Here is a 22,200-nt window from a genome sequence, read left to right as displayed (position 1 = left end):
TCCCATTCATTGCTGCCGTGGCGATGCGGGGACAGACACAACCACCGCAAAACAGGAGCAATTAAACTGAAAAACTTCAGATTCCTTCTTTTAGACCTAAAATGTTAGGAACATACACCCCCGAGTTGAATATGCCCGGAATTGTCCTTTAACACCACTGTGTGTTGGTTCTTCACTTCCTGTACAACTTGGTTTTCTAAAACCACAGCAGAGAAGCTGTACAGTTCAGTTGTCCCTTTGTGGACGGAGAGCAACAGCTCATCATGAAGCCAACATGGCGTCAGTCCGTCCAACAGGACAGTACAACGACACTACTTGACATAATTGAGTCTGTGCTAAAATATAATTGAATTCAATGCTGTGCTCTAAATGTGATGTTAATGCAATATTCCAATGGTGACCATGTGACCTGACTGTGCATCAGTATCTATACTTGGCTACAGATCTCTGCTCATAGCTCCATTTCAGCGTCTCGTCGGACTTCTGTCCTTGTCCCACAGAGAAAAACTGACGGTGTCCTCCTCCTCAGGCGGCGATATGCGTGGTTTCAGCGGGTTAATACGGAGCCCTGTCCTGTTGACTTGTCGGTCCCCGAGTATAGAAACTGGATACTTGAAGCTTAAGAAGTTCACAACTACAGTCTCCGATCAGACGCACCGGTCTGGGCCGGGTTCGGGCTGAGAATAGGATACATACACAACAACGGTCCACGGGCTTTCGTTATTTCTTTCTTTTTCTTTTTTTTCTTTTTTTTTATAAAACACAACCTCTCGGTGGTGTGAAATGCGCTGAATCGACATTGACGCTGTTTTTTCCTTCTGTACTTGGCTGGGTTCCTGTCTCTACTGTTGTGGAGCATGCACATGAATACATGCTGAAGAAAGTCCATTTCCAATCACATTATCTGGGTGTCTTAAAGCAACACTAAGGAACTTTTCAACCTTCATATAATATTTTCATAACTTTTGTGATGGTACATCGACTTACAACAGGTTGAATGACACCTCTGTCGTGGCCTGAGGGGGTCTGTATCACCTTCACTGGCACTAAGCAGCTTTGAGGAGCATCGTAGGAACCCGGCTCTCACTTAAGTTTCACTTTCACTTTCGCGAGTCACGACGAGGAGGAAGCAGCAATGCAGCACCTTTCTGTCGGATTGTGTATGTGTGTTTACTGTGAAATGATCCGCTGGTAACAGAAACTTAGTTTGGACGTCTTCTGTTAATTTCCATGCACCGGGAGATCAGGATGTTTACGGCGCTACGCGCTGGTGCTCATGGGAAATGGAGTCTTCCTTCAGGCAAAACACTACCGCTTTGGGCCACTGGCGCCGCCAAACTCAACCAAAATTGAAAGTTCTTAAGTAGGCTACTGCTTGAATCAGAGTTGGAGAACTCCGGTGTTAGTTGGACTACCGCGTTTACATGCCCTCAGTTGTCCAGTTATAGTCGCATTAGTCTTCTATGACTGTTGTAGTGAATTCTTCCTTATTACAGAATTACAGAATTAATTGAATAACTGTAAAATCCAGCCAGAGTCATCCTACCGCTGAGAGCTAACGTTAGCATTAGCAGCTGGGTACTCACGAGTGTAGGAGAAAGGTCGAGGTCATCACACGGAGCAACATCTGTCTCCAAAGAGGGAACTAACACCAGTGTAGCCTATTAGTGGTGTATTTCACGTCTTTTGTTTCTACTGAAGTTAGCATGCTAATTAGCCCCGTTCCATGTTGCCACTTCCTGTCAGGGACTCACAGTTTGTCCTGAAGACCAAGCTCAGACAGAAAACCATGGCTGATGCTCTGTTGGAAAGACAATCACCGTCACCTGCTGCTGACATTTAAGCTCAACTCAGAAGACACTTTACCTGGGTGTAGAGCGCTTAGCATTTCTGTTCAGGTTAAAGGGAAATTTCGTTTTTTTTCAACCTGGGCCTTGTTTTCATATGTTTTTTCTCTATACGTGAGTGATGGATAATACTTTTATTGAGGTGGCTGCAGTATTGAGCCGGGCAGGCAGCCTGCAGCCCAGCTAACGCTCTTCAACCGGGCAAGTGGCTCCCGTCAAAGTTCACCCTATAAACCTGCATTTCTTTCACACTGACAGGCTCAGATAGTTACAGTGAGTTTCTGACAACAAACTAGAAAGGAGAAATGAACGAATGTCTCTACCTTTAGCTGGAGGTCGCTGTTTGCTGTGATCTGTGTCCAAATCTCACCACGCTAGAAATCCCGTTCTGAAATCTTGCGATAACTCGCGGCAAAACACCGGTGAGGGATACTGTTACCTGACTGAGGTGAAGAGAGACGACCGGAGAATTTACAAATTGTAACAACAAAATGTTGAGCTGCTCGTCGCGCAGCTTTCACAGAGCTTTCACAAGTTATGGCTAACAGTTAGCTGTGCTACAAGTGGATACTGACACTCCTGTCGATGCACTGCGCCGTCGCCGTGCCGACCACAGGGTCTGCAGCCAGTCAGAAGAAGAAGAGACGTGCTAAAGGTAGAGACATATGTTCATTTCTCCTTTCTAGTATGTTGTGGGACACTCATTGTAACTATCTGAGCCTGTCAGTTTGAAAAAAATGCACGTTTATATGGCAAACTTTGACGGGAGCCACTTGCCCCGTGGAAGAGCGTTAGCTGGGCTGCAGGCTGCCTGCCCTGCTCAATACTGCAGCCACCTCAATAAATGTATTATCCATCACTCAGATATACAGAAAAACATATGAGAACAGGGCCCAGGTTGAAAAAACCTGAAGTTTCCCTTTAAACACACCTGTAAAAGCGTGGGCAGTGTTTAGGGGGCTCACCAGGAAAATGGGTGAAAAATTGCAACTTTACTGATGAAGCAGGTCGGAGTGTTGGGTTTTTTTTTTTTACCAGTGGAGAAGGACCAAGAAGATGCATCAGTGATAATTGTACTAATTTCAGTCGCACTGGTGCTGCAGTAGTGTAGCATTCTTAGAGGCCGTCAACACGAATACGGATTTAATGAATACGTTTTTTATCGTTTCGGCGGGGCGTGAAAACTGCTTTTTTTTTTGGAAATGCGTCCCAGAGTTGGAAAATCTGAAAACGCCGGCCCAGCGTCTTCATGTAGACACCCAAAACGATGATGTCATACTGCTCTCATCTGTAACCTGAGCCACACTGTGAGACATACACAGTCTGTGGACGTAACAACAACAACAACAGCTGACTACCGGTCCCTCAGACACTGCAGCTGAATCTGGTCTGTTAAATCATCACTGATCCTTATATTTGCACTGACACAAGTCCCAGTCAACATTTAATCCACTTCTAAAGTTTAAAGTTTTAATAGAGCAGTGTTACAGCGCCACACACAGGCCTGGCTGTGTACTACAGCGTTTTGACCCGCATGCAGATATTTCTGGAACACCACTGTGTTAAAGGGCACTACGCAACCTGTGAGTAATTTTGGGGCTTCTGGGATGCGTAGAACGAAGAAGACTGTAGATCAGAGGAAACAAAGCAGTTTTCGAGGTAAATACAGTAGACTGCTTGCTGAAAAACTGTCCCTGAAGGCAACACGCATCAGCGGTTTTGCATGAATTTCCCTCTAAAACAACTCTGTGTGGTAACGTTGTGTTATTATCTCATAGCGTGGTGAATGTGCAGCTCACAACTTGTCCACCAGAGCGTTGTGGAGTTGTCGGATTGTGTATTTGATGAGTTTGATGAGGGAAACCAAGAAATCGCATGAGCCTTCATAGCGTAGCTCTGAGCAGCTCACGGCTCTGCTCCACCGTTCTAAAAATAGCTTGCACCGACAATTAAATGTAACGAACCTACTGCTATGACTATAGGGATTATGGCAATGGGCCAATTTGCCAAAATGTTGAACTATCCCTTTAATGATCTCAGCCAGGTCAACAGGTCAGGTGTGTGTCCATGTCCAGAGCCTCAGAGTTGAGGCTGTTGCCATCAGGAAGGAGGTTGACCTCAGATCTTAGAGATTGTAATCTGTTACATTCATAATGACAACTATGTATTTTATGTATCCTTACTTATTTCACTACTTTATTCACTGTTTTATTCAGTGTGTTTAATAATGGCACCGGCTGTTGTAAACCAAATTCCCCTTGGGGACAATAAAGATTTCAATCAATCTATCAGTAAGTGACCAAACAGCAGTGTCAGTGGTGGATGGAAACAGACTATTTCTAATCTCATACTTCAGAACAACCGGTATCAACAGTTAGAATGTCTTAAAGGGATAGTTCACCAAAAAATTGAAATTTCTCTCATTATCTCCCCCCCCTCATGTGGACTAAGGGCTGGGAGAAGTTTCAGAGTCCTCCGTGGCTTCTCTGAGTTACAGGGGGTCTCGGCGTAGCAGTGCATGTCCATATAATGGTTGCAAATGGATACCAACTGTCTTCGTAACAAAAAGACACACCAAAAAACATCCAAATACCTCCATGCTGCTCGTATGTAATGTCCGTCTTGTATTGAAGCCCTGAAATGCGAAATTGTCCCGAAAAAAATTAAATAAGTCTATATTTCAAGCTTGTTTGTAGCGGAAGCTCCTCCAAGCTCCTCTTCCCGGTTCGTCAAATTTGGACGAACCGGGAAGAGGAGCTTCGAGAAGCTTCCGCTACAAAACAAGCTTAGTCCACATGAGGGGGAGTAGATAATGAGAGAAATTTCAATTTTGGGTGAACTATCCCTTTAACCTTGGTAAGGCAGCAGGTACCAGGCCTGAGGAGCCACACACAAGAACACTGGACCAGTAGATTTATCAACAAGCTGTGAAAGTTCAGCTGACTTGTTAGGATGGGGGGGGCTGTGTGTGTCAAGAGTCAAAAACTGCTCCTTTCTCACGTTGAGGTGAGGTGTTAGTGTTGGTGAGTTGTGAGGATCTCTGATGGTCATGAGTCCTGAGTCCTGACAGAGGAGGAGTGGCCTCTGGTTCAGCTGTTCCTTCAGCCCCCTCCCCTGCAGAGTGTGGAGGGTTGTGGGTTGGTGCTGCAGCTGTCAGAGTGTGTGTGTGTGTGTGTGTGTGTGTGTGGGGGGGGGGGGGGGGTCAGCGTGGTGGTCTGCAGCTGTTGTCCGTCCCCCTCACCTCCGTCCTCCGTCCTCCGTCCTGGCTGTTGGAGTTCTATGCCGCTGAAGCTTTTTTTGTTTGTTTCTGAGCTGTTGTTGGTAAGTTCAGACTGTGTGTAGGTAGAAGTGTGTTCAGGTTGTCATGGTCTTCATTTGGTGGTTGCTCTCCTAGCTTCATGTGCTGCAGGAGACTATGTGGTGTGTGTGTGTTTGTGTGTATGTGGGTTCTGGTCACACATGACTTTATAGGACGAATTGCCTTGTTGTTTGCAACTACTTCCGGGTAGAAAACCAGCATGAGAACAATAGTGACGGACGAGAGTTTCGCTATATAGGCTATATCTAATTTTTCATGTCACTATATCGCTGTTACAGGGGGTCTTGGCGTAGCAGTGCATGTCCATATAACGGTTGCGAATGGATACCAACTGTCTTCATAACAAAAAGACACACCAAAAAACATCCAAATACCTCCATGCTGCTCGTATGTAATGTCCCTCTTGTATTGAAGCCCCGAAATGCGAAATTGTCCCGAAAAAAATTAAATAAGTCTATATTTCAAGCTTGTTTGTAGCGGAAGCTGCTGTGGAGACCCTGGTGGAACAACACCTGACTAACACACTACATGTTGGTTTGCTTTGCTCTGCTTTTCCATTCTGCTGCCACTTGTTCTAAAACTGTTCTGCCATCTAGACAGAACATTCAGCCTGGTGTGGAAACTCTGGAGTTGAGGTCTGAACGGACAGAAACTGAGACCTTTGCAAGTGATGATGAAGTGTCGGTTGCTGCTGATTGCAGATAAAATTGCAGGTTTCTCTAAAACATATGATGTATCGGTACTACCTGAGAGAATTAGCAAAAATATAGAACTATTTCCCGGCGTTTTAGGGTCTGTGTAGGCTTTAAAGGGTTATTAAACAGGAATTGTCTGAGTAAGCATTAGCCCCCTTTGAGACAGAACCAGAACCAACTTGTGTTAATTTAGGTTTAGATGCAACAGCTCAGTCAGATAGCATCTGGAGCTCTGTGCTTACTGATGACACACACCATGACAGCTCCTGATTGGTTGTAGCCATGGATCTGTTCAGATATTATAACACATCCATGGTTGTAGCTTGGAAAGTTTGAGAAAACACTAAAGTGTTTGTATTGGGGGGGAGAGTTTGTACAGTGTGTGTGTGTGTGTGTGTGTGTGTATTCCGCGTTAGCTCCGTGTTAGCACTGGCTCCACATTAGCGTTGTTTAGCGCACACAAATTATGGGCCTGTCCCATTTCTCCACACTTGGCTCAGTGCGCTTGGTTACGCACACACTTTGGTGACGTTTTGCAGGCGGAACGTATATTTACATACAGTGTTCAGCATGGATTAAGTGGCCAAGCGCGTGGGGGGAGATTTAAAAGCAATCGGGACACACTTGACAAGTGCAGCCTGTGTCATTGTGCACACTAGCACAACTACAACACACACACACACACACACACACACACACACACACAGCAACAGTTTATAAACAGTGCTGCTGGATCACAGTCTCATCTACTCCTAACGTGTCTCTATGCGCAAGATTCAGATCATAAATATGTAACCCCAACTCCGGAAGGAAAAAAAACAAACAGGAAAAATGAAAAACATAAAATAAAAACATGAACAGAGCATGATGAATATAAAATATGACATTAAAAAGTCATAATTATGAGATAGAAAGTTAATTTCATTTTATTGAAATTAATTCAATCGCATTTTCTAAACGTGGCTTGTGGCTCTGGGTGACGGCGGACTTCACCGTGGTGCATTGTGGGATTTATACTTGGCCAAATACCGCTGGGATGCGGTCTCACCTCAAGTGTGGGTAAAGTGCAAATCAAGCGCGCTGCACTTTCAGTCGTTGAGAAATAAACGATAATCTGACGATATCATGAGTAGAGGTGGGCGATCTCTACTCATCTGTACAAACCCTTCTTTTCTTTCGACCTATAACCAATCACGATCATCTGTAAGCGCAGGCTCCCGAGCACATCCAGTACCTACACCGGCCCTGTATCGAGTCCCAACGCAAGTGGCCCTTTGCTGCATGTCATTCCCATTTGCTGTCTCTCTCTCTACTATACCATCCATTACAGTCTGGAGCTGTCAGTCAAACAGCCGTTAGCATCATCACCGCTCTGCTGTGAAACAACAGCAGTGACTGTGTGTGTGTGTGTGTGTGTGTGTGTGTGTGTGTGTGTGTGTGTGTGTGTGTGTGTGTGTGTGTGTGTGTGTGTGTGTGTGTGTGTGTGTGTGTGTGTGTGTGTGTGTGTGTGTGTACCTCCAGCTGATGGAGCTCATCCCTCTGAGCTGCTCAGCTCCATTGTTGTCCAACAAGTAGTGAAACACATCTGTGACTCACACTGTGTTTATGGTCATGTTCCTCCATCACACACACACACACACACACACTATAGTTTCTGTCGACTCACACACACCTTCCTCTGACCCAAATACCCACTACAGCACCAAATGTGGATTAATCCGCCACTGAAAATAGTCCCCAGTAGATGCCCTATTTCCTCCACTTTCTTTTAAAGGACAGTGATCAGCTGTTTGAGGACATGACAGTGAGACTGTAGTGACTTGTTATGAAAGACTTCTGTCTTCAGTAGGAACCAAGGTCTCTGTCCATACAAACACCTCAACACAAACCAGTAGAGGACCATGCAAATGCACTGGACATGCACATCTGAGTATGAGTTTTGAGTATTATGAGTATCATAAATGTGACCTGATCCATCAAAATGAGTCACAGTGACCCAAATTTCAAAGTTGAGATGTGGTATCAATGGAAAGATTAGAAAATAAGCTTCAAAATGATACCCTAGTCAAAGTCATACATTGGATGGTTTTCACGATGTGGCCATTTGAATTACGATCTTTCACTCTCTTATTCCGTTCTAAAACCTGAGAAAATTGCAGTTAAGCCACCACGTGATTACACGCACCCTATACGGCCCCTTGTTGTCATAGATGCACCGTTCAATGACCCTCGGAAAGCAGGGAATCTCACAATTCAGATGCTTTTTACAGCTCGTCTCTGTCATAAACGGTTCAGAAGTTGTCATGTTTTGTTGACGTTTTGTAAAACGTAAGCGTTGTGTCATTGCTACGTTCGGTTTAGCATCGATGCTACGCTCTGTTAGCGTCGATGCTACTCGGTTTAGCATCTGTTTCTGTACCCGTCCCTTCTTGTCATAGAGGCACCATTCAATGACCGTCGGAAAGTGGAGAATCCCGCGATTCAGATGCAGTTAACGGCTCATCTCTATCATGAACGGTTCAGATTTTTCACCGAAGCAACGCTCATTTTCAGAGGGTTTAATTTGCAAGTCGACTTTAATCATCATTTACGTGCCTTTTCTCAATTATCTGGACTGTGAAACTTTGGGAGATTGTTTTTGAATGTCATTGCTTTGAAATTAGGGTAATTTTTTTTTTTTTTTGATTTTCTATGGGTTTTCCACGTTATCAGCTGATTATCTAAAAATAGAATGTTGCGACATCCGACTTAATTTGATAGAACGGGTCACAAATGATGAAATGTGTCATGTTTTCACCAGTGCACTCCGTGTGATAGAGGCTCAGTGAATCAGGGAGTGATAGGTGGCTGTCTATGTGATCACTTCCTACATTCTTCTGTAGTCCTCAAAGTAAATCAGGGGCAGCAGTGTTTCCAGCAGTCTGTTCTGGGGGCTGAAACTCCAGAGCAGTGTGGACACCAGACATGAACATGTGTGAGTCATTTCAAAATGAATGTGTACCCCACAGTAGCCGAGTTGACACTAAGGAACTTCCAGGGACGTCCTCTCACTCTGTCCTCTAGGCCGCTGTGTCTCTGCTGCAGAGTGGGACCTGTAGGACCCACCGGACTCTTCAGACGATGGAATCATTGTGCAACAGTTTCAAAACTGCATTGTTTTTTTGTTTTTGTTTTTTTGTAGTGGTGTGTGTTTTAACAATGCTGCTTATTTTGCTGCTTTCTCTTGGAGTCGCATCCCACTCTGACTATATCCAATCAGCACCGAGTAAACCTCACATTTTTCCGGGACGCTCGGACCAACTACCCTAAAGCAGAGAGCGGTAAAAGGTCCTGGAGATTTGTCCTTCAGGGGCAGGTCCTGCTATTGAGACATGCAGTAGTTTAGTGGAGCCTCATTCTGCTGACTCTGCTTCTTCACACTCAACCAGAGTTATTATAGTCAACTAAGACTTAAACTAAAACTAGCAGTGAAAAGATAATTTAGTAAACTGAAATAAAAATGATAATTTTTCCAAAAGCTAGAACTAGATAAAAACTCAAATGACCTAAAACTAAAGTTCAGTCAGATAACGTCAGCTTAGTTGTAGTTTTCTTAGAGATGTCTAAAGCGGGGATGACTTGGAGTACGACCCACAAGAGTGAATGGAACCTGAGGAGGACAGATGGGAACATTATGGGATGCAACTAAAAGGGAAAAATCCCACAAATGTGGAAGTTCGTCTTCAAAAGGTCTGACAGAGGCTTTCTCCTAAAACCTGAAAAACTACATAAAGAATAGAATAGGTACTTTATTGTCATTCAAGTGCTCTGTGTGCATATGAAAGTCTCTCATGTGCATGTGTGTAAAAAAAACAATAACTATTTTTATATTTAAGAAATCACAGTTAAAATGTTTAAAGTGTTAAAAGTGGCATGTGCAAAAATCCAGAATTGAGCCGTTTTGGAGGTTCAGCAGTCTTATGGCCTGGGGGATGAAACTGTTGCAGAAGCTGGTTGTTCTGCTCCTCATGCTGCGATGCCTCCTCCCACAGTTCAGCAATGACAACAGTTCCTGGTGTGGGTGTGTGGGGTCTCTGCTGATGTTTTATGCTCTTGTCAGACAGCGTTTCTGACCGATGTCCATGATGGAAGAGAGAGAAGTCCCAGTAAAAAAAAAAAAAAAAACGAGTCAATTTCTCAAAATAAAAACAAAACTAAAACTGATTCATCACTTGTTGAACTGACTAAAACTAAACAGAGATTTAAAAAAAAGCAAACTGAAAAACTACATAAAAATGTGTGTGTGAGAATGTGTGAACCAGGCAGAAAAGTCATGTTTACATGTATTTTCTTATTTTTTTCAGTCTCTTGTGTACTTGAATGTTTGGTGAATGAATCTCCAGCGTCTGACAGGTGAACGCACCATGTCCTCACTCTGCTTTCTTTTTGTCTTTTCACAGGTGATGTGTCACCCATCAGTATGTCCCCTATCAGCCAATCGCAGTTCATCCCTTTGGGAGAGGTATTGCTATTGGCTATCTCTGCTATGAACTCGGCCCATAAGCCTGTCACTCAGGAGGCTCTGACCGAACACCTGCAGACATGTTTTCCAGGTAACAACCACTCACACACAGCAGCTTTTGTTGACTTGTACTTCCCCCTCGGTCATTGTATCTGTTGTGTTGACTTTGTGTTTTAGTTCAGTGAGACCACAACTACAGGACAAAGAGAAGTCATGGTTGTGTGAAGCTGCAGGTGCTGCTTCTAGTGTGACTGCTTTGTGCCACACCATGCCTCATGCTCCATGTCAGTGTCACTCAGTGTGTTGATGATCGTGTATATTTGCACATTAAGTCAGGAAACTGAGCATTTAACATCACATCAAGTCAGGCAACAAAACAAGAGTTCAGTTAAAGGGATAGTAGCATTTTTTGGGGTGGGGTTGTATGATCTACAAATAGCCCCTAAGTACTTTAATTGCAGTAGAAGACTCTCTGCACTCCTCCCGTTAGCAACGCCAGCCCATAGCCCTGCCCAGAGATTTACAACATACAGTGTTGTGAACAGACCCAAAGAAACGGCCTATTTTCGCAGCCTAAAAAAAAAAAAACACAGTTGCATTGTTCGCTATAATATCATTTTTTCCTGCAAATAAAGTACTTAGGGGCTATTTGTAGATCATACAACCCCACTTTAAAAAAATGCTACTATCCCTTTAAGTCAGGAAACTGAGCATTTAACATTACATCCTATCAAGTCAGACAACAAAACAAGAGCTCAGTTAAAGCTTAGGACCTGCAGTTTATTCCATAATAATCTTCAGACTCCTTCACTTTGTGATGTAACTTCACACTAAAATCACAGCTTCATAATAGTGTGAAAACTGATATTTTTCTGATGTTTTTCCAATATATTATAAGGAAAAGTTGAAATATCACAGAAGTATACAGACACGTACCTTGGGTCATAGTAATTACAGCACTTGTTCTTCTTGGGCCTGACACAACAGGCTGTGGGGGTTTTGTGCAGATCCTGTCACGTTGGGAGGTTGATGTGACACGTTCAGGGGCCTCATTTATCATTGTGGATACACCTTTTTTTACACCCTTTTCCCCCCGTTTTGTGCATACGCACTTTTCTCCGCCAAATTTGGGATCCATCAAGCGGGAAAAAGTGCGGACATTTACACCCATTTTGACCCTGGCGTACCGTGATTTACGCCTTTTTTGAGGAACAGGAGGAATTGGCGACACCGTTGCTGAGTCAGAGAACTGCAGTGTGAGAGGGAGAGAGGAGCGGAGTACATTTAGAAGAGCACAGTAGGATTTTTTGAAGTAAGTAGGCTAGTGGTAGTGGTGGACCGTTGATGCTGGCAATCCAACCCGCTCTATAATAACACTAGGCTCTATGTTCATTTTAGAGCGGATTGAGGATTTTGCTTTTTTGCTTTTACACACTCTAGTGTGAAGTCCGACAAGGATCAAACCCGCCAAGTTTAAAAACACACTGGCAGCAGCGCACACTGATCTGCAGCTACTGAGACTGTTATTATTCTGTCACCTGAGTTAACGAGGTGCACGTGTGTTTGGAGCTGACGAGAGAATAAAGAGTGAGACAACGCGGCCCTGAGGAGGAACAGTGAAGGACTCAGCTGTAATGGAAAATGACCTAAACCGAGTCCAGTAGAGCTGTAACTGTGTAGTGGAAAGGCGTTCAAAGTAATGGTAACTATCCTGGAAATCCTGCTTTAGCTACATTGTTTTACCATCCAGATAAAAAAAAAAAAGATTTTCTGGGATAAAGGGGCAGATTATATAAGATTCTTCTTCTTTCTGCTCCCTTTTGTTGAGATTTGGGAGGTTTTTGTTTTTATTGTAGCTTATTAAAATGCAAGATCATTTTTCTGACTGATTTATTGCCCGATATCGCTGTGTAGCGCTTTCGGAGAAGTTCCGCTTCTTTCCCCCGTCCTGGTTGTGTCTAGGCGTTCCGGGGGCGGAATATGAGGTGTGTTCACTTGTGCACCATTCTTGGGTTCGGTGTGATTTATCAAAGAGAAATTGCGGAGAGTTGTGCATACGCACAGTTCACAGTTTGATAGATCTGAAAAAGGTGTAAATATTTTGGGTGTACGCCATTTTCGTCTTTTCGCCATACGCAAAAATTTAGTAGCATTTTTACACCCTTTTTGATTAATGAGGCCCCTGGTCTCTTAGATGTTGGGTTCAAGTCAGTTCCTCTGGCTGCTCCCCTCCAGATCACTGACAGGACAGTCTCTAAGCCTCCTGTGTTGTGCTGTTGGGGTGAAGTCACGTGATCAGAGGAGCCTGGGCTTGACTTTTTTTCTTACTGCATTTGCAAAAAGAAAAAATACATTTAGACTTTAGCATGGATGTGAAAAAGTGAAGTGGTGTGAAGACTGACTGGTCTGGAGGGTGGACTGGTAGTGGGAGCTGCAGTGTTGGCATAAGGCTTCTCTGTACACCTGCTTTAATAAGACTACACAGCTAATGAATGATGTGGAAATGCAAGGAGAGTGTGGTTGTAAGAGCAGGTGAAAATGTTACATACTGGCCCTAGAGCTGTGATGGTCCTGTCTCAACACTCATCTTCTCCATGGATGTGGTGTAGGCCTGTGAATATTCTCATTTGTCCAGGTCATCATTATCCCCAAATCAAAGCAACTGGACTTGGTTATTTGTCTATGAAGACGTTTCACCTCTCATCCAAGAGGCTTCATCAGTTGGTTGGACCAGTCCCAGCCTGGTCAGATGCTACATGAACTGATGAAGCCTCTTGGATGAGAGGTGAAATGTCTTCCTAGACAAATAACCAAGTCCAGTTGCTTTCGATTTAAATTTCTTTGGGGATATGTATGTAGTGACGTGTGTACATGTGCAAGGTGAACATGAGGAAAACGTTCCACCTCCAGATATCATCAGATGAAATCTGCATTTTCACTGATAAAGTTCTGACGAGTGCAGACATGTGCAAGTCACATACTGTCATCTGTGTTGCTCCTGACACTTTTCTCTTCACCATGTAGGGTTAGAGGATTTATTCAACGGCACATAGCTGATGGTTTAAACTGATACACATTAGGAAGAGAGGGTTTAGACCAGGGGTGTTCAACTTGTTTTAGTTCAGGGGGCCACATTCACTGCAATTTGATCTCAAGTGGGCCAGACCGGTAAAATAACAGCAAAATAACCTATAAATAACGAGAACTCTTAACGTTTTTCTTTATTTTAGTGCAAAGAAGTACATTAATAAGATGTTTAAAAAAAAACACATGCAATTTCAACAATATTATGCCTCTTCTGTCTTAAATGTAATTTTCACACAAGGCAAATTCATCCCGCGGGCCAGATTGGACCCTCTGGTGGGCCGGTTTTGGCCCACGGGCCGCATGTTTGACATCCCTGGTTTAGACAATGTCTCTAACTGCTCTTGATGATCAGACCAGCTCCTTCCAGCGTGGTTCACTGAGGCCCTGTTCAGACATGGCAATAGCGTTACCGTGGAGACCTCAGTTCACAGCTGACATTCATGTGAATGAATCACAGCTCTACAATGTAAAGAGCAGTGACAGCTGGTATCAATGGGCTAGTGGGGCTAAGCCCTCCCTGTATTACACAACAAAAGATGAGAAAAAATATTCTCTAAATAACATACAAAAGATTGTTATAAGTTTTATCACAGGTAGCATTAGCATACTTTACTGCTCTAAACTGTCTTTGCTAACATGAACGAAAGTTTCTAAACTCACCGGGAGCAACAGAAAGGCCGTCGATATGAGCTGTAAGCATATCGTCTTTTTTTTATTTTATTGATTGAGCATTATCGTCTTGTGTGTGACTCTGTGCGTGCGGGCGTGCGTGCGTGTGTGTATGTGTGTGAGAGAGAGAGAGAAACTGTGTGTGTGTGTGAGTGAGTGTGTGAGATAACCAGGTGAAGATTGTTTTTTTTGGACTAGACCCTTCTACTTAATGCAGTGTGTAGGTCTAGTTAGTTGCTATACTTTTGTACCAGTCAGATGGGATGTAACTTTTAGCTACTAGCCTACTGTGTTAACTATGTAATGGGTATAATTTATTTATTAGCCCACCCAACTAATTTCACCACCAGCCGCCACTGGTAAAGAGAGTCTGTGGTATGGCTGAGGACTAATCGTGCCATGATGAGTAAGTTATTTACAGGCGCCATGCCTTCACACTTCACCCTGCTGCCTGTAACCTGAGCTACACCGCTTGACTTCACAACAACAACAACGACGGACTACTGTGCGTCCATTCATTGGTGTATTTGGACGAACACGACTCCCAGTCAGCGTTCTTCTCCTGTTTAGTCGACTTCTAATGTTTGAAGTTTGTTTACACGCACAAGCGTTCCACGTCGTCTTCTGGTGTATTTGTGTGGCAGTGTTCAGTTAAAGAATGTTCAAAGTATGTTTTTTTTAAATATTTTCTTCAGTTGATGATTGAGGGCAACTATTAGCAGAGTGCATAATAAAGCAGAAACACACTGGAACTGTTGATATGGATGCTGATTTATCGTGAGTCCGGATCCAGGGCGAGAGACACAGGCCTTTACGTCAAAATAAAAGCACCAAGCTAATACAATGCGGTCAGACTTTTTAATTTAAGGAATATCATTTACAAGTTAAAGGTTGAATATGTAGAATATTTATTAAAAGCTATATATTTTTTTTAAAGTAATACATCCAGGGTGCGTTTAGAGGGGTACAGAATGAAAGTATTGCTTTTCCATAAAACATTTTTTTTTAGTCTGAATTATTATTTTTAATTTTTTTGACGGGCTCGACAATGACTTTCTGTCAACGTTCTGGTTACATTTGTACCTGCCTGTAGCCGACACGTGGCTCAGTTCTCCGCTGTTTTCCTGCCTCCTCCCGGTCGTATGCGTTTGTTTCCAACCAAGCCTTTTTAATAATCAATCGGTGGATCAATGGATTATCATATACAGTACTTGTTAGGATGGGTGTAGCCTATTTGTGTAGTCTTATCTGTCATAAACTCGACGAGAGCAGTGACAGCGGAGGCTCTGAGCAGCAGCGGTGTGGAAGGCAGAGAGCCTCCACTCTCCCTGTAACAAGCTACAAGTCATTTATTATGCTGTTAATGACGGTAAAAATGAAACATAAGGTAAATATCCTGCTTAGCTCTCCTCCTCTGCTGTCCTCTGATCAGAGCGGAGACCCTAGCAACGGCCCGTTTTACCTAGCAACGGTCTGGCAATCGACTGCTGGAATTCTTTTTCTGTTGTTGTTCTGGTAATCTTACATATTCAACCTTTAACATTTTTCTTTTATTTTAATACAAGTTAATGTCTATTTTCTAAGTTTTATGTTGGTGAATTTGGTGGAAACCAGAATGTAGACAAATTTTGGAGTTAACAGACACCAGGCTCCTCTCCTCTCTGAAGAACCTGGTGTCATGGCACAATTTGCTCAGGTTCTCACCTGAGACACACACAGTGTTAACATGAGGTCTGAGTGACTGTGTAGATGGAATAGAGAAGTGGAGGACAGAGCAGTGTGGTCAACAGGAGTTTATTCTCTTCATGTGAAGGAGAAGGAGATGTTCAGTCCAAATCCAACAAGTGGAGACATCTTCATCATTCAGGACATGTGAAATAGAAAATCAAGCATCCAATATTCTAGCTATTGGCTGAAGGTTAGCAGCAGACGGTCAACGGGACAACTCATCTTCTCAAACGTCTAGTTAATGATTCTTACTGTTCACTGTCTACCTGTATTTTTGTTTTGTCTTTATTAACTAAAAAGGCGAAAAACATCCATGTCCACTACGGTGAACACGGTGTTCTCCATGGATGGAGTAAAACCTGTGTGTGTGTGTGTGTGTGTGTGTGTGTGTGTGTGTGTGTGTGTGTCAGACGGCTCTGGGGTTCCCTCTTTAGACAACTTGCGTCATGTGAGCAAAGCAGCGGCACTTGTATGATGTAATGACAGGCAACACACACACATGTGGGCCTTCTATAGTAGTGAGGACACACACCTTGACATTATGATCATTTAGTGATGTCCCTCACTGTCAAAAGAGTCAATGTAGAGTAGCAGACGAAGGGCTGGACACGCTGCTGACTGGGACAGTGTGTCCAGAGCTCTGACCAGTACTGTAATGTAGCCTACTCCCTGACTTCTTTGTCCACACACACACACGTTTCATACATTTACCTCTCATGTCCACACTTTGATCGAGCGTGAAAAATGTGTCCGCGCCCTACGAAAAAGAGAGGCCATAGCCTATTATTTGTATTTGTGACCCGGTGTCACAGCTCTCCTCTCCTCTCCTCTCCTCTCCTCTCCTCTCCTCTCCTCTCCTCTCCTCTCCTCTCCTCTCCTCTCCGGCACCACGACACAAACGCACCCCGCACGCCGTAACCCATAATCTCACACACGTGTATGGTAATCCATCGATCCACTGATTGATTATCAAAGGCTTCCAATGCAGATGGTAATGTTTGGATTGATGAGTGATTGCTCCTCCAGTCGGCCGTTGCTATGGAGTCCCCTAGCAACGGTCCGCTCAGCGGTGGTCTATCGAGAAATAAACAGCAGAATATTGGTGATTGGCCAATCAGAATCGAGTATTCAAGAGAGCCGTGTTCTAAGTAAGGGATAATGTATAGTTACAGTATACATTATCCCGTTTATTACACGATTTACGAGTGAAATAATTAATTTGAAACATAATGTTGATCAAAATACGACTTTCATCGATTTAAAATTGCATCATTTAGCGAATCTGCAAGACTGGTCATGTCGGCTGTTTTGCCGAGCCTCCTCCCGGTCGTGCATTGGAAGCCTTTGATAATCAATCAGTGGATCGATGGATTACCATACACGTGTTAAGATGTGTGTATTGTGTGTAGTCGTATCTGTCATAAACAAGAGATTAACTTTACTGTTTACGGGGTGCGTTTGTGTCGCGGAGTCGCAGTGCCACCGAGACGAGAGGAGAGCTGTGACACCGGGTCAGAGGCTCTGATGCAGGTCTGGTTTCCAGCAGCGATGTGGAAGGAGCCTCCACTCTCCTTGTAACAAGTTACCAGTCATTTATCTAACATCACAGTTAGTCCCAAGCTGTTTAATGATGGTAAAAATGAAACATAAGGTAAATATCCTGCATAGTTTCTCTTTTCTGTGCTGCGCTGATCAGAGCAGCTTCCCTAGCAACTAGGGATGCACATGATTAACCGTTTAACCGTTAACCGATAACAAGAACTTTGACCGATTAATACTATCGGCTATTTTTTTATTATTATTAGGTCCTTATGTCGTCAACTCATGGGGGCGTGTCGACACGTGCAGAGTTCACGTGCCTTCAGTCATATTTCGCAGCAAAAAGTTACACAGGAGGACTGACAGTATGTGCAGCAGCCCCCATGAAGGAAGATCAGACAATAAATGTAGCTACACAGACATAGATGTGAATCACCTGTAACAACGGCGCTGATAAAAAAAAAAGAGAGGACGAGCTGCACTTTGTATAAAAACAGTTCTACATTGGACGATCTAACCTCCATATGAGCGCAATCAGCTGAGACAGAGCACAGTGGATGTGGCGCTTTTTTTTGCCATGCGCCGCAAGCATCTTAATCTTATCGGTTAACGGTTAATAATCGGTTAACGAGCGTCGGTTATCGGTCAGAAAAAAAATTCAAAATGTGCATCCCTACTAGCAACGGTCATTGTACTTGACGACGGTCATTATTCAGAAATAACAGACCGCAGAACGCAGCGCATTCAATAGAGCCGTGTTCTAATATGTATTAATTGGTCAAAATTCTTGAATATTTCCCTGCCTAGAACAGCAGCGTGTACCTGGTCTGGTCTACTGCTGTGCTTCCATGTGTGCTGCAGCTGAGCAGACACTTTTCTATCCAGCTGCCAAACTGAGGTCAACAGGTCACAACTTGTCCACCAGAGCGTTGTGGAGTTGTTGGATTGTGTATTTGATGAGTTTGATGAGGGACAGGGGACCTGTATCATTCACCTCCATTGTGTTGCACCGATATGCACCGATAATTAAAGGTAGTGAACCTACTGCTCTGACTATAGGGATTATGGTGATAGGCGAATTTGCCAAAATGTTAAAGGGATAGTTCACCCAAAATTCAAATTTCACTCATTATCTACTCACCCTCATGTCAACTAAGAGCTGTGAGAATTTTCAGAGTCCTCTGTTCCTTCTCTGAGTTACGGGGGGGTCCGCGCAGCAGTATTTGTCCATATAATGGTTGTCAATGGATACCAACTTTCTTCGTCCAAAAAGACACACCAAAAAACATCCAAATACCTCCATGCTGCTCGTCTGTAATGTCCCTCTTGTATTGAAGCCCCGACATGAGAAATTGTTCCGAAAAAAATTAAATAAGTCTATATTTTAAGCTTTTTTGTAGCGGAAGCTCCCAGTGTCTCAGTTCACTGCTCTTCCTGTGTGAGATTTGCACTGACCGGCGGAACAATTTCTCACGTTGGGGCTTCAATACAAGAGGGACATTACAGACGAGTAGTATGGAGGTATTTGGATGTTTTTTGGTGTGTCTTTTTGGACGAAGAAAGTTGGTATCCATTCACAACCATTATATGGACAAATACTGCTGCACGGACCCCCCCGTAACTCAGAGAAGGAACGGAGGACTCTGAAAATTCTCACAGCTCTTAGTCGACATGAGGGTGAGTAGATAATGAGTGAAATTAGAATTTTGGGTGAACTATCCCTTTAATAGAAAGTGCATTCATGTAGAGCTTTGAGTCCATTCACATTTTAATCATAATGTTTTTGATAATGAACGAGGCTGGAGGAAAGATCTCCAGATTTACTTCTCTGAGAGTCTCCTTCACATCCAAACACATCTGATATTGTTACTGAAATAACTTTGAATCAATTTAATTTCAAATGGAATTTGGAGTCAAATTAGATCAGGAGCTTGTGGATAGATTCAACACCAGCCTCACTGACGGCCAGGTGATATCGCATCGGAGACACACACAGTTTCCACAGCTCGCTCCTCTCAGCCGTCACCTTTCAACCTGAGGTGAGAGACAGTTTGACGGGCAGGTCGAAGCCCCGCCCAGCGTCTCCACACCACCTCTACACCTCCTTCCTCCCTGCAGACATTTAGATTTTGGATGTGTGTTATACGGTGGTGTGTGTGTGTGTGTGTGTGTGTGTGTGTGTGTGTGTGTGTGTGTGTGTGTGTGTCTTTTCTTCTGCTTGGCCTTATCAACAAGATGGATGGACAAACCCTCTCTCTCTCCCTGTGTGTGTGTGTGTGTGTGTGTGTGTGTGTGTGTAGTCTGTCTGTCTGCATAGTGTTGCATCATTCTGGCTGGGCTGAAAGGCTGCTATGATGTAACTGGCAGTAATACCTCCAGACTGACAGAGAGAGAGAGGGAGGGAGAAAGAGAGAGAGATACTGCAGAGAGAGAAGGGGATACTGAGGAGAGAGATACTGAGGTGAGAAAGAGAGAGCAGGAGATACAGAAAGGAGAGAGATGTTGTGAAGAGGAGAGGTAGATCTGGATCTGGAGGAGAGTTTTGATTCTTAAGCTATTCTATTCTTGAGCTTTCTTTACATCAGATATAAATAAAATCCATTTCCATTAAAGGGATAGTTCACCCAAAATTGAAATTTCAATTTCAAGTCCTCATGTGGACTAAGGGCTGGGAGAAGTTTCAGAGTCCTCCGTGGTTTCTCTGAGTTACAGGGGGTCTCGGCGTAGCAGTGCATGTCCATATAACGGTTGCAAATGGATACCAACTGTCTTCGTAACAAAAAGACACACCAAAAAACATCCAAATACCTCCATGCTGCTCGTATGTAATGTCCCTCTTGTATTGAAGCCCCGAAATGCGAAATTGTCCCGAAAAAAATTAAATAAGTCTATATTTCAAGCTTGTTTTGTAGCGGAAGCTTCTCGAAGCTCCTCTTCCCGGTTTGTCCAAATTTGACCGCGAGCCTCCGTTGCGTTAGCTGTGCAGCTCACGTCTCTGCCCCGCTGGTTTCAAAACAACATGCACTGACAATTAAAGCAGAAGTAAGCGGAATGTTTGTGTTAATATAAGTCTTAAATAGTTATATCTTCTGACAGCAATCACTTATATAGAGTGTTTGGTCTGAAACACGGGTCTGTCAGTCACTCTGCTCTGCTGTAAGCCCAGGAGAAAACTTCTTGTATACTTCAAGGGATGCGCGTGAATGTGGTGACGTAGGGACGAGGGCGGGGACTGCTAACTCCATCTGCTGACAGGAAGTTAGCCAAAACCACCGGATCACTTACTTCTGCTTTAAAGGTAATGAACCGACTGCTATGACTATAGGGATTATGGCGATAGGCATTTGCCAAAATGTTGAAATATCCCTTTAAACCCATCCACAGACCAGTCACATTCCTTCAGACCATGATGACAAATCTAACCCAGCAGCTGTCTGAAGAGCAGTAGTGAAGTGAATTAATTTTCCAGCATCAGGGAATTAATTTCAGACATTAATCTTCTAACCAAGTACGTGTCATCCAGAAAGCCAGTGGTCTGATGTGCTGTGAGCTGTACAGGTGTGGACTGTGTCAGCCACAGCAGGCCGCTCTGCATTCTGCCTGTAAAGACAAGAGACTGAACACCTGATGGACCCGGAGCACCTGTATACTCAGTGACTGAACATGCTTCAGCTTGACGTCCATACAGCCCAGATTCACCATCTGGAATCCACACGCAAACCTCCTTAAAGGGATAGTTCACCCAAAATTCAAATTTCACTCATATCTACTCACCCTCATGTGGACTAAGAGCTGGGTGAAGTTTCAGAGTCCTCCGTGCCTTCTCTGAGTTGCAGGGGGTCTCGGCGTAGCACTGCATGTCCATATGACGGTGGCGAACGGACACCACTTCCTTCTTCGATTTGGACCAGGAAGAGGAGCTTCCGCTACAAACAAGCTTGAAATATAGACTTATTTAATTTTTTTCGGAAACAATTTCTCATGTTGGGGCTTCAATACAAGAGGGACATTACATACGAGCAGCATGGAGGTATTTGGATGTTTTTGGTGTGTCTTTTTGGACGAAGAAAAGTGGTGTCCGTTCGCAACCATTATATGGACATGCAGTGCTGCACGGAGCCCCGCTGTAAGTCAGAGAAGCCACGGAGGACTCTGAAACTTCTCCCAGCCCTTAGTCCACATGAGGGTGAGTAGATAATGAGTGGAATTTGAATTTTGGGTGAACTATCCCTTTAAGTGCTCGAGCTCTGTTTTAAGAAATAAATGGAGGGACTGCTGAAAGCGGGCAAGCACTGAGAGCCGGGCTGCTTGTTGCTGCTGGTGAAGCAGGTCCGTGCAGCTGATTCTGATCACATGACACGCGGTGCGCGTGCGGCATTCGAAAAAGTTGAGATATTTTCATCTCGGTGCGCCTCGGACGCGCACGGCTTCGGATTTTGCGCGCGCAAGGCGCGCAGTTACATTGAAAACAATGGAAACGCTCACGCAAAAGACGCTCCATGTGAATGGGCCCTTACAGTGTGTTTTTCCCCTCACTAGTTTTAGCACATCCGATTTCAAGTTTTCCTACCAGCGAAAACTGAAAGGAGCCAGTTAGAAAAGAAGAGAATAGACTTACATATGTGTCCAAGAGACTTTGGCCTGGACGGTGGCTCAGGTTTAACAATGAGGAAACTGTCACTAGGTGCGTTTCCATCAGCTGTTTAGATGCGCATCGAGATGTATCGCATCGGAAAATGATGATGGAAACGCTGTGATTCGAATTAAAATCCCCTGATTCGCACAAACTGAAATACGCTCGCTATGGCCGGGTTT

The 22,200-nt window shown here is 43.9% G+C and overlaps 1 protein-coding gene across 3 annotated transcripts in view; it reads left to right on the top strand.

Annotated features, from left to right (window-relative positions):
• Window positions 1-22,200, top strand: part of LOC310992120 (storkhead-box protein 2-like) — an 89,997-nt gene that overhangs the window by 55,171 nt on the left and 12,626 nt on the right. For 2 of the 3 annotated variants that reach the window (XM_083980114.1, XM_083980115.1), the window contains exon 2: window positions 10,301-10,453. In XM_083980114.1, the coding sequence (XP_083836240.1) occupies window positions 10,301-10,453 (153 nt within the window). Of the gene's footprint in view, window positions 1-5,049; window positions 5,169-10,300; window positions 10,454-22,200 lie in introns of those variants that run through there. The other variant, XM_083980116.1, reaches the window with a different exon arrangement.

The sequence above is a fragment of the Trachurus trachurus genome (assembly GCF_905171665.1).
Source record: "Trachurus trachurus genome assembly, chromosome: 10".
Lineage (NCBI taxonomy): Eukaryota > Metazoa > Chordata > Actinopteri > Carangiformes > Carangidae > Trachurus > Trachurus trachurus.
Note: the sequence above shows the minus strand (reverse complement) of the source record. Positions and strands in the feature narration are given on the sequence as shown.